Source organism: Budorcas taxicolor, chromosome 23 (genome assembly GCF_023091745.1).
Source record: "Budorcas taxicolor isolate Tak-1 chromosome 23, Takin1.1, whole genome shotgun sequence".
NCBI classification, from domain to species: domain Eukaryota; kingdom Metazoa; phylum Chordata; class Mammalia; order Artiodactyla; family Bovidae; genus Budorcas; species Budorcas taxicolor.
Window position 1 is genome coordinate 21,956,863 of NC_068932.1, and position 12,848 is coordinate 21,969,710.

At 50.4% G+C, this 12,848-nt stretch overlaps 2 protein-coding genes across 5 annotated transcripts in view; one reads left to right on the forward strand and one right to left on the reverse strand.

Moving 5' to 3' along the window:
• POLL (DNA polymerase lambda) lies at positions 1 to 8,485 on the reverse strand. 4 transcript variants are annotated; one of them, XM_052660651.1, is made up of 9 exons: positions 8,363 to 8,485; positions 7,085 to 7,222; positions 6,068 to 6,362; positions 5,746 to 5,908; positions 5,059 to 5,172; positions 4,133 to 4,306; positions 3,444 to 3,572; positions 1,292 to 1,460; positions 1 to 852 (listed from the first exon to the last, which is right to left on the reverse strand). In XM_052660651.1, the coding sequence occupies exons 2-9, from the start codon at positions 7,194 to 7,196 to the stop codon at positions 491 to 493; spliced, it is 1,518 nt and encodes a 505-aa protein (XP_052516611.1). In that variant the 5' UTR covers positions 7,197 to 7,222; positions 8,363 to 8,485; the 3' UTR covers positions 1 to 490. The 4 variants fall into 4 exon arrangements, with proteins under 4 accessions (XP_052516611.1, XP_052516610.1, XP_052516613.1 ...); XM_052660650.1 differs by having other exon boundaries at positions 5,059 to 5,376; XM_052660653.1 differs by lacking the exon at positions 8,363 to 8,485 and adding an exon at positions 8,037 to 8,177 and having other exon boundaries at positions 5,059 to 5,376.
• Positions 8,483 to 12,848, forward strand: part of DPCD (deleted in primary ciliary dyskinesia homolog (mouse)) — a 22,447-nt gene continuing 18,081 nt past the window's right edge. Inside the window, exon 1 of the mRNA XM_052660654.1 lies at positions 8,483 to 8,576. Within this exon, the coding sequence (XP_052516614.1) occupies positions 8,513 to 8,576 (64 nt within the window). The 5' untranslated portion in view covers positions 8,483 to 8,512. The remainder of the gene's footprint in view (positions 8,577 to 12,848) is intronic.

A 12,848-nucleotide genomic window follows, 5' to 3' on the forward strand; every position in this document is an offset into this window, starting at 1 on the left:
TCGAGTGCACTTTATTGGGACTCTGGGCCTTCAAACGCTGTCCTCGTCGATCCTGGGGTGCCCCCTCCCCACACTGCCAGCTGCACTGCAAGGGAGGTGGGTGGAGGAAGCACCTCTGGAGCGGCTCGTTTGCTCTGAAGGCTCTTGGGTGATGCTGGGGCACAGTATTGTGTCTCTCCCCTACAGCCCCCATCCCACCCCCAGTAGCTAGACCCTCCTTGGGGTAGAGAAGTGGGGATGCCTGGGCCTCCAAAGCAGGAAGCTGGCCCCAAGCCAGGTACCAGTTCCTGCCTAAAATGGGGCAGGGGACCATGTGCACAACTTCAGGGGCAATGGTGAGGCAGACAGGGTAACACCTGACCCTGCTGCAGAGAGGGCCAGGCCGTCCTGGGAGCCAGGCTGGCCCTTCCCAAGCCCAGAGGAGCCAGTGGTTGGCGCAGTGAGGTTCAGCCTGCTGAGGCTGGCTGAACGGCCAAGATGGGCAGCCAGGTCACCAGTCCCGCTCGGCAGGTTCTCGGTAGGGCAGGCCTAAGAACCTGAAGACATCCTTCTCAGTGGGGGTGGGCAGCACTTGGCCAGAGCCCACCTTGAGGCCTTGGGCACTGCGGACCACAGCTGTGCTGAGGGCATGCTCTGACAAGCTCATGCCCTTGGTCTTGGCCAGAGCCCGCATGGAGCGGTTGAAGTGGGCAGAGCCGGTGAAGTAGAGCAGGGCGCAAGCGAGCTCGCTGTAGGGAACGACGATGATGTCTAGTCGTCGGTGTCGCCGCCCTGGCCCTGGGAGCTGGCACACACCCAGGTACTTCTGCTGCTGGCCGTTCTCGTGGCTCACCAGGTCATCCGTCAGGAACCCTGGCCCAACACAGGAGGGCGCTGGCAGAGCAGGGAGCCAGGGCCTGGGCTGCCCAGCCCAGGGCCGTCTGACCTCCCAGGCCTCTCCTGATTACCCCTGGGTCCTCTGTCCCCAGCCTGTCCATTTATTTGCAGGCTTTCTTCAGGCCTGTGTCCTTTTCTATAGAATATGCATAGTAGTTCCTCCCCATGTCCCCCCGCCGCCCCAGCTACACTGGGGGCATGGAAAGAACCGATGAACCCTTGACCTGCAGCACCTCTGGGAGGTGTGAGGAGCTGATTCATCTCTTCCCTGCAGTGGCTCTGGCCCCAGGGGAAAGGTGGGTTCTGGTGGAGCAGCCTCCCCTGCTTCCAGCCTAGAGATGGGAACTTTGAGGCTCTCCCGCCTGGGGGCCACCTTGCCCCTGCCCACCTGCTCCCCTGGGGGTGGGGCTTATACCTTGCTGCCGGAGGCTGTCCAAGAGGCGGCTGAAAACGCCCTGGTGAGAGTGGCCATCCGGGTGGGTGAGCAGCACGTCCATGTCACCACAGGTTGCCTTTCCCCGACGGTATGAACCACATGCCACGCACAGCAGCCCGGGGTTGAGGGCCTGAGCTGCTTCCCGGACCTGGGAGAGGACCGTGAGGAGGGTGAGGGCTATGGGCCTTCCCTGTTGGAGGAGCCCACACACGCCTTAGGTTCCAAGCTAATCCCTGGATGCAAGGTCCAGCCTGAGGGAGAGAGCCTCAAGGAACAGAAGAGGAGCTCCATCCACCCTGGGGAGCAGTTCTCTAGCCTTGCTGGGACAGAAGAGAGGAAAACACGCTCACACCACTGGGTGCAGCCCGGGAGAGAGAAGGCCGTGCTCGGATTCTGAGGGAAGCTGTGGCTCTTTCCCTCTAGAGCTCTTCAAGAGCAGACAGACATACCTTCTCTGGGGTCTGCCCCAACCCATACACCCAGGTGTGTGAAGCTCCACTGAGTACAGAGGGCCAGGTGCCAAGGAGCCCTCAGCCAGGTCTCAGCAGCCCCAGGTATCTTTGGATTCAGAGCTAAATGCATAGTGTGTGAGTTGGGGCTTGAAGCCTGACAGGTGGTTGGCAGGGTGCCCCTGGTCCAGGCCTCTGGGGAGACAGAACCCAGAAATATAATTGCATGTGTAGGGAAGGAAAGGAGAGAGCAAAGAGGGAGGGAAATCTGAGCCAATGGCCACATCCTTACTTGGAGGAATGGGGCTCAGTGTGGAGGGAGCTGAGGCAGAGGGATCATGGTACACTGAGTGGCGGGGGGGGGACTGAGGGAGGTTAAGCCCATTAGTCTCCACACCAGAAACACTGAGGCCTTTCGTATGCGGATAGCTTCCCAGTCTCCACTGCAGGACACTGAGATTTCTGGGACCCTGGATACCTCAATTCTCCTGACAGGCAGGCTTTGCTAATCCCCTCAACCCCCTTCTTGAGAGAGTGGGAGGAGGCCTAGGATGAATAATCCCATCAAAACCTCCTAAAGCTGGAGACCTTAAATGGGGAGAGTGGGCCCTTCTGTTCCAGTGGGGAGCCACTTCTGTTCCAGTGGGTTGGGGCTGGAGGCTCTCGGGGGCATTCTCTGTGCCCAGATACCGTGGCTGAGTGACAGGTCATCACTGGCACTAAGGCCCAGTGATGGGTGGACAAAGGCGCTTGCCTGTCCATCTCACACCAGCCTCATAGTCATGTGACTGGGAGAAGAGCTGGAGGGTGATTTCAGCTAAGCTGGGCCAGTCTCCAGGGAGTCCTGCCGCATTAGAATCTTAGGCCATAGTAAGCAAACCAGCCCCTAACCTTAACGCCAGCTGAACAAATGATACATCTCATGCTAAATGTACTCTAGTCTCCCTCTAATCTAGGTTTTACATGAATTTAACCCCTAACCCAACTCTAAACCAAACCTTAATCTTGGCCAAACCTTATTTCTAGGACAATCATAAATTTTAACTAAAAGCATCCAACACTAAGAAAACTGTACTTCTAATTCAGGTCTAACCTTAACTTGACTCTGGATCTAGCTTTCCTCTAACCCCAAACCTAATCCTACTGGTATTGTGCTTTTACACCAATTCTAACCCAAACCTTGAACCAGCCTTCGGAGGGCTGCAGAAGGTATGTACTTCCGAAAAGAGATATACAACTTTGTGCATTTTTACAGATTGTGGACAGAAAAGAGTCCATGATTTTCATTAGGTTCTCAAAGAAGTTTGTGAGTCAAAAAATGTTAAGAACCTCTGCCCTGATCCACCCTCCCCTAGCCCAGTTCAAATCCCAATATCTTCAAGTAGTTCTGACCATAATCCAGCTCTGATCAAGCCCTGACATTAACCCAGTCCTAACACCATCTGGCACCTAAGCCAGGGCTAACTCTGCCTGATACCGAGACCCCTACCCCAGAGAGCTAGTGTGCAGCCCCTCCCTACCTAAGCCAACTTGCTCTTTGCCCACTAGTTCCAGTCTCCAGTGGCCCACAGCTTCCTCTGCCTGCTGGGCTCCCCCACTGAGGGATCAGGAGTTCCTGGCTTTGAGCCAGGCCCTGACCCTATAGCAGTGGCTCTCCTCACTGCGCTGGGACACCTGCTTACTGTCTGCTCAATCTCTGCAGCCTCCTCCCTGGGCATGCGGTCTAGGAAGTCATCATAATGCTTCAGGCCAATGGCCTGCTGGGTAGTCAAACAGGCGTGGTTTCTGATGTCTTCTAAGCTCCGGAAACCCTGAAATAAAGAAGCCAGATGGGAAGGCTATGAGGATCCAGAACCAATGAAGAGACAGTGAATAAGCAGACACACAAGGTTTTCATCATCCCTAGACGCCAAGGAAAGCATGAGGCAGGAGCAAGCCCAGGGTCTGTAATCAGTGGGACTTGGGAAAGGCACAGGGCATGAAAGACACACCTCAATCCAGCCCTGCCCCAATCCTAAAACACTCATTCATCATCTCATCAATCGGGATGATTCTGGGCATGGCTGGGTTTGGGAACCACTGTTCTGGATTCTCAGCCCCTAGGTCTGGTCTGCTCAGGAAGGCCCTTGTTTTTCTGGGGGACAGAGAAATATACTTCTTGTCTCTGCCTACACCACAGACTAACCCTCAGGGATACCAAACAGGGTAGTTCTGAGAGGCAAGAGAGGGATCTCCACGGGCCCTGGTCCATTTGAGAAGTGATCCCTCTCTAGTCTGGGTTCATTTTCATCAAAGCATAGGGCGAGAGAACTGTGGGACAGGAGCTCTAAGTTACAGTAAAACTGAAGTGGGGGCTAGGACAGGGTGTGACCTGATTGTACCACATCTGGGCAGTCTTGGTTCCGGCTCCCCAGATGTTGGAGAAGAGCTCTAAGACAGGCACGCTTTCGCTGATGTGGTCCAGCTTCCGCAGATGCCCGCTCTCCAGGATCTCGACAATCTTCTCAGCCATCCGCTTTCCAATCCCAGGGATGCCAAAAGCCTCCTAGAGGAAGAGGAGGCAGAGGCAGGAAGGAAAGGTGAGAGGGAAGGAAAGGTGAAAAGATGGGAGGAGTAGAGTCAGCAGTGGGGAAACTGACTCCTTTAGCAGATGAGTAAAATCCACTCTGGTTGGTGGGCAACTGATAGCTGTGTAAAGCCTGGGCACAGCTGAAGATGAGAAGTCTGACTGGAGTGGGTGGGTAACTTGTCTGCTGGTTCCCTAAGGGATGGAGCTCAGCACAGGCAGCAGAGCAAGGGTAGCAGTGATGATACTGGGCAGCATTACCACAGCAGGGGGGCCAGTGTGAGGCTTTACCCTGTTTCGGGTCCTGCACTACATGGGTCATCTCTTTGAGTCCTCACGGGAACACTGTGTTTGTTACTATTCTTAGTCCCTTTTTACTCATGAGGAGACTGATGCTCAGAGGATTTGAATAACTGGCTTAAAGTCAGGCAGTTAGTGGATAATGGGAACCAGAATTCAAACTCTGGCCTGTTGATCTTCAGAGACTAAACTTTCAAGCAACTTTTTTATTACAGAAAAACTCGAAAGTAAAAGAGTATACTGGACCCCACAGACCCAACACCCAGCTTTTATAATTATCAAGATTTTTGCCAAGCTGCTTTCATTAATCTCCCTGTTTTTTTCTTTTGTGAAAGTCCCAGACATCAGAAAATGTTAAGCCCTCCACCTGACCCCCACTACAGAAGACCCCCACCCAGGCCCCCACATGTCCTCCCCTGGCCCCCAGGTACCTGGTAGGAGCTGACAGGCTTGTGGAAGCTCTTCAGGGCATTGATGGCCTTGGCATAGCCCAGGGCCCTCCACTTGTCTCCCTGAACGCTGTAGGCTTTGGCCATTACTTCCAGCTTCTCTGTGATATGGGGGTTGTAGTTGATCGCCTTCTGGCTTGAAGGCTGTGCACAGACCCACTTATCCAGGCCCTCGGGGGCTGAGCTAGGCTCATCATCTCCCTCAAAGGGGGTGGGGTAGCGGCCGCTGATCAGGGCTTCCAGATCAGCAGCACTAACCTGGGTCTCTTCCCCATCACTGGTTTCACCATCAGAGCTGGTCTTGAGATAGGGAAGGAGAAGAGACAGTAAGTTCATGCTGCCCATGAAGAGGGCTCCTTCGAGGTGGGGACTGAGTTTCCTAGTCAGACCCAAGTATGATGCTGGGTTTTCTGCAACAGACCTGGATTTCCTTAAGTGTGGGGCTGTGTTCCACCTGGCTTCCTCTAGTGCCCAGCCCTAGGATCCCCAGTGAAATGTGGTAGATAGGCAAATACAGGAGTGATGAATGCTGGGAAGAATTAAAAGACTTCTCAATAAAGACAGCCCTCCTCTCTCAGGGGCCTGGAACTTTCTGAACACCAGGCTCTCCCTGTTTCTGTGATCTAGTTCCCAGGAGAAGGGAGCCATGGGGGCTGGGAGGCTCCTGACCTGGGCTTGGATGCTTGCAACAGCATCTGTCCTCCAGGAAGGAGATACAGGTCTGGTGAGAGGTCGGGAAGGAGACAGGGCTGTCCTGGGCTGAGCCTCACCGGCTCCAGGAGGTGTAAAAGAGACTTGGTCTGCCTTGCTGAGCTGTGCTTGATCCAGGTACCTGCAGGATGGTGATGGCAGGTTAAGACACCAAAGTCTCACCCCATATCTGTTTCCAATCCTTCTCGACTCTGAAATCTTTTTTTTAATGTGTCTAATTAAGACAAGGAGAGTTTAATAGCTCAAGAAAACATTTGAGGAAAGACTAGGACCAGCCCACCTCTTGGGGGTGAAGATGCCGAATCCTGCTGTGTCCACCAGCCTTCTCTCCTGCAGGCACAAGCTGAGCCAGGCTGACTTCACCAGCTGAGCACCTGGGGGCAGCTGGGGCAGTCTAAGGAGGCGGAGGGCTCGCTCACAGTCCATGCCTTCATCCACCACAATGTGAGTGACCCCTGGGGCCTGAGCAGGGCATATCTGGCCACCATGCTGGACAATCTGCTTCTCAAAGAGTTCTGCCCGGGCTCTCCCAATGCCGGTGGGCACAACGTGCACCCGCAAGGAGCTCAGCCACTCTGTGGAGGGGGCATCCAGACGCCTGCTGTCATACTCTCAGACGTGATCCGAATGAACCCTTCACAGTCCCCTTCCCCCAGTCATTTTCCACCCTGCCTTCTGGGGATTCCACCACAGTATACAGTTAATTTCTTCATGGGCTATCGCCTGATGTAACAGGCAAAGATTCTGATACGTCCTGTTCCCTGATGTAACCTAGAACTGTGTCTGGCAAATTGCAGGGAGCCTATAAATCACTTCATTTGATCATTTATTCTTTCAACACATATTAATAGACACTTATTATGTATCAGGCACAAGGCACATGCTTTGCTACTACAGGCCTCACAGTCTAATAGATTCCCCTCTCCCAACCCGGCCTACCATGTAAGTTTTTGCCATCTATTTGTCACTTTGGCTGCAAAATAGCATAACTCTGGGGACCTGAGAAGGATCCCCTCCCCTCACCAGCAGGCAGCTTCCTAGAGGAAAGAATCCTATCGGTCATTTCCTTAGGGACCAGGGAGTATTTTCTGAGTTATAGAGGCCTCGGCGTGTGGTAGAAGATGAAACAGCAAGTCACCTGTCAAAGACTGGGGACCAAGTATAGGACAAGGGAGGTACAAACAAACCTGCAGGCTCTGGGTGGGCAGAGTCAGCTGTAATATCTGATTCTGGGCATGAAAGATGTAAGAAGCCTGAGGCTCAAGCACATGAGGGTCCTCAGGGTGGGTCCACTCACCTCCTGCTTCTCTGTCTTCCCTCTTGGGAATCTTTGCAACAGTTTTTGATGATGGATTGGTGTGAATTTTCTTCCGCTTGGGAAATGCCTTCAAGATGCCCCTGGGGTCCATTGAGGTATGGCTGGATCCTAGCCTTTCTGTTGGAGGGTTGATCAGGGCAGTTGTCATGTGCAACCCAGACTTGGGGCTCCCCAACCCTTCTATGAAGGTGGGGTCTCTACTGACAACAGTTTGGGGACAGTAGCCAAGTTCCCAGGAGTCTCACAAAACCCAACTAAACTTGGCTTAGCCTAGCTCTACACATGGACAAAGGAGCCTGGTGGGCTACAGTCCATAGGGCCACAAAGAGTCAGACACTACTGAAGTGACTTAGCATGCATAATCACCAGTCTTTCAGAATACTGGGGAAAATAAGAAGAGTGGAAATATCCAGGGAACTTTTGAAGGGGGAACAAATGACATCATGGGCTTCCCTGGTGGCTCAGATGGTAAAGAATCTGCCTGCAATGTGGGAGATGGGAGTTTGATCCTTGGGTCCAGAAGATCCCCAGGAGAAGGGAATGGCACTTCTTGCCCGGAGAATTCCATGGTCAGAAGAGCCTGATGGGCTACAATCCATGGGGTCCAAAGAGTCAGACAGCACTCAGCGACTAACACTTTCACTTTCAAAGGGTATCATTCCTCAGGGGGCTGCTTTGAAGATTAACTGTTCAGTATCTGCTCCTGCTGCATCCCACTTGCAAAAAGCTTTACGAAAACGAGATGCCAGACTAGGAACGGGCTCCATCTTTAGGAAGGACTTGGGCTTCCAAAAGGAGTGGGGATTGGTGGTAAGGGCGAGGGGGAACCTGTATATCTTTCTCTACCCCCATCACAGGCCCGCAGAGGAAAACGGGGAGGGTGGGGGTGGCTGGTGGAGTTTAGCGAACCGGGGTGGGGAACGCCCTGCACCTGCTCTGGTCTTGGACCTCTCGGCAGCGGGACGCGCAGGCCCGCAGCTGCGGGGAGACGCACGGCTGCAGCAGGTGTGGGGCGCCTTCCGGGACTGGGGAGTCTTGGCCTCACAGCTGGGGGTGGAGACGACGCTGGCAGGTGTGAGGCACCCGCCGCGAACCGCAGCTGCCGCGCGCCAGGGACTCCCGGGGTGGGGCTAGGGGAGCGCTGGACTGTCCGGATCCTGTCCTGAGGATTCCTCCCCACTCCCCAGATTTGGTACAGAATAGGGTCAACTCCGGACCCGAGGGGTCACGGGGGATGGACAGGCATAACCCACTTACCAGAGCAGCCAATAAGAGCAGACCGGGGGCGCGGGGTTCGCGGGGTGGGACCAGGCCAATACCCAGAACATCTTCCGGGTCATACGGAAGTGACCCTAGGCGGAATGGTTGCCATGGCAGTGGCCAGGCACGCGGCTCGTTGGAGGGAAGATGGCGGTGACCGGCTGGCTGGAGAGTCTGCGGGCGGCAGAGAAGACGGCGCTGCTGCAAGACGGTAACTCGAGGCCCCCCTCCCTCCCCCGAGAGCACCTTGTTCTTTTCCACCAGGGTCCAGCCCTCTGCGCTGGCGCCCCCGGACGGGTCCAGCCCGGAGTGTAAGGCTGGAAGGTCCCAGCCTCCTGCCAGGGCACGTTCTGCATTTGCAGATGAAGAAACTGAGGCTCATATAGATAAGGCGACTGGAACACCCTTCTCTGAACACCCCTAGTTTCCTCCACACTACCTCGCCCCTTTCTGCGTTCTGTTACTAATAAATAATCCTTCTCATGTTCATTATGTCATTTGCTTCTCACCGCAGTCCCGAGAGGCTGTTTTCCACTCTGTTTTACAGAAGAGGAAACTGAAATCCAAGATTTTAGGTCGGCTGCAGCTCCCTCAGTCAGTCAGTGGTAAAAGTGGACCCTGACCTGGGATCCCGTGAACCCCAGTCTGGAGATTCTATTGCTGAAAGCTGCCTGGTGTCATAGAGACGCAGGACACCTTCGCTGTAGTTAGGACTTTGCCTTTAATTTGGCGTGGGCTCCCCAGTCGGCCTCTTATATTTGAACCTCACTTTCCTCATCTGTAAAATGATGCGAACTGATTATCTCTGTTATCTCTGAGGTCCTTAGCACTTGTAATGTTATGTTTGTAAGTGAACTTCTAAATGTTCCTTGGGTCTTTAAAGGAGACAAAGCAACGCCTCCCGCCCCACTCCACCCCCTCCCACTTCCCCCATTCCTGCTGGTCCTGGAAGAGGTAGACACAGGGGTATGGAATTCTGACTTTCTTCCACCCTAGGATTGGCCAGTGCTTGACGGTCCCTTCCTGGACCCACTTGGCAGCCAGAATGAATTCTGTCTGAATTCCTTGTAGCTTTCAGGAAATTGGCAGGGACTGAAATCCACAGGTTGAGGCCAGTCAAGAAAGCTTGGAAAGTGAAATCAGCTGGTCATTTGCTCATTTATTCAGGCAGCATTTAGGGATGCTTTTACTATGTGTCAGGTTGTGTGCTAGAGCAGATAGAAAAAGACATGTCTCAGGAGTTCCCATAGTGGTCAAGAAAAAAAAGGTAAATAAATGAGAGTGTATGTGTTAAGTAGAAGTTGGACTTTTCTATAGAATGCCATGAGAGCACAGAGGTGAAAATGGTTCTCTCAGGAAGATCTGACCGAACAGGTGATGTTCATGGGCCCTAAAGGATAAATAGGTGTTCGCTAAGTGGAGAAGAGGGGATAGTTATTCCACCAAGAGTAACTCACATGTGAAAACGCAGAAGTGTGCAAGTGTGTGGATGATTTCTAGGGGCATAACAAAACATTTAGTGAGGCTGAAGCCTTGACTCAGTCAGTCCTAATATCTACCTACACTCTGTCAGGTCCTGGGTGCTAGGATGCAAGAGTGAATAAAAGGTCCCTTTTCTCAAGGAGTGTTAAGGGGAAATGGTAGAACATGAAAAGAAATTGCAGAGAAGTTGGAGTTGTGATAGAGCTCCTTTGCCAAACTAAAGATTTTGAACATTATCTCATAGGACGGTGGGATTTGTTTTTATTGTAAGAAGTACATAACATATAGTTACCATCTTAGCCTTTTTTAAGTGTAGTTTTGTGGCATTAAGTATATTCACATGGTTGTGCCCCCATTGCCACTATCCATCTCCAAAACATTCATCTTCAGCTGAAACTCCATACCCATTAACTACTGACGCCTCAGCTGAGACTCTTACCCATTAAACACTACTCCTCAGTCTCCTTATCTTCGGCCCCTGGCAATCACCATTCTACTTTCTATCTTCATGAGTTTGGTTACAGCACGGACCTCATAGAAGTGGAGTATACAACATTCGTTGTTCTGTGACTGGCTTATTTCACTTAGCATAATGTCTTCAAAGTTCATCCGTGTTGTTGCATGTGGAAATGAGGAAATGTCATTTGTTGCATGAGGAAATTTCGATTTCCTCCCTTTTTTAAAGCTGAATAACATTCTTCCATTGTATGTATGAATATACCACATTTTGTTTATCGACTGGTGGGTCAGTGGACACTTGAGTTGCTTCCACTTGTTAAAAAATTAATTTTATTAATTTTTAGTGGAGTGTAGTTGCTTAACAACGTTGGATTTGTGTCTGCTGTACAGCAGAGTGAAATCAGCTACACATATATTCCCTCGCTTTTGGATTTCCTTCCCATTTAGGTCACCACAGAGCATTCTGTAGAGTTTTCTGTGCATACAGTAGGTTTTCATTAGTTATCTATTTTCGCATAGTATCTGTAATATATACATATGTCAAATCTAACCTCCCAACTCCTCCCCAGTCCCCCCTTGACATCCATACATTTATTCTCTCTGTCTGTGTCTCTACTTCTGCTTTGCAAAAGCGTGTGTGTGTGCTCAGTTGCTCAGTCATGTCCAACTCTTTGCAACCCCATGGACTATAGCCCACCAAGCTCTTCTGTCCGTGGAATTTTTCAGGCCAGAATGCTGGAGTGGGTTGCCATTTTCTCCTCCCAGGGATCTCCCAAACCCAAGGATTGAACTGGTGTCTTCTATGTTAGCAGGTGGAGTCTTTACCACTGATTCGCATGGGAAGCCCTGCTTTGCAAATAAGATCATCTATACCATTTTTCGATATTTCACATATATGCATTAAATACATATTTCCTCTTTCTAACTCCACTCTGCATGACAGTCTCTAGCTCCATCCAGGTCTCTGTGAATGACCCAGTTGTGTTCCTTTTTGTGGTTAATATTCCAGTGTATAGATGTACCACAGCTGTTTTTTTTTAAAACTTTTGAAAGAAACGATTTATTTTGGACTGTGCTGGGTCTTTGCTGCTACACGTGGGATTTCTCTATTGATAGTTACAACAATCGCGGGCTGCTCTCTAGTTATGGTGCACAGGCTTCTCGTTGCCGTAGATTCTGTTGTGGAGCAAGGCTTTAGTGCCCTCAGGCTTCATTAGCTGTGGCACCTGAGCTTAGCTGCTTTGCGACAATGTGGAATCTTCCCAGATCAGGGATCAAACTTGTGTCCCCTGCATCGGCAGGCAGATTCTTAACCACTGGACCACCAGTGACGCCCCTCTGCCACATCTTGATCCCTTCCTCTGCTGATAGACATCTAGGTTGCGTCCATGTCCTGGCTATTGTAAACAGTGCTGAGATGAATATTGGAGTACATGTGTCTTTTTGAATTAGTTTTTTCCAGGTATGTGCCCAGTAATGGGATTCCTGGGTCATATGGTAGTTCTGTTTTTAGTTTTTTAAGGAACCTCCATACTGTTCTCCTTAGTGACTGTATCAGTTTACATTCCCACCAACAGTGCATGAGGGTTCCCTCCTCTCTACCCCCTCTCCAGCGTTTATTGTTTGATGATGGCCATTATGACTGGTGTGAGGTGGTACCTTATTGTAGCTTTGACTTGCGTTTCTCTCATAGTGATGTTGAGTATCTTTGTTGGCCATCTATGTGCCTTCTTTGGATAAATGTCTATTCAGGGCTTCCATCCATCTTTTGATTGGGTTGTTTTTTTGCTATTGAGCTGCATGAGTTGCTTATATATTTTGGAGGTTAATTGTTTGTCAGTCACTTCATTTCCAAATGTTAATCTTTTTGCCCATTCTGAGGGTTGTCTTTTCATCTTGTTTATGGTTTCCTTTTCTGTGCAAAAGCTTTTAAGTTTAATTAGGTCTTTTTGTTTTTTTATTTATTTCTGTTTTTGTTCTTATTTATTTTTGTTTTTATTCTTATTACTCAAGGAAGTGGGTTACTTCCACTTTTTTTTAAAACCGTAAATAACTACTGCCATGAACATGTGTGCAAGTATCTATTCTAGTCCCTGCCTTTCACTTCCTTTAGTCGTAGGACAGTGTTCAAACAAATATTTCATCAACCAGGATTTTGGTAAGTTTTTTTGTTAGTGATATCACAAAACAACATTGTTTGTTTTTTCTCTCCCTAATCAAAACTTTAAAAAGAAAACAACAAACCCTAATGTGTGAATATGCCTTGTTAGACCACTCCTAATCAAAACTTTAAAAAGAAAACAACAAACCCTAATGTGTGAATATGCCTTGTTAGACCACTCCTGGAGATCTGCCCTCCTGATGTGTCTGTGAGTGGGCAGAGGATGTGGCTATCTGCCCACCAAGAATCACTTCTCTTGATAATGAGAACCCAGTACACTTTTCCATAGATCATTATTTTTCCTGTTGAAAATTGTTGATTTATTCAATGATTGCTATTCCTGGTAATCCCATTTTATATTCACATACATGAGTGCATTTA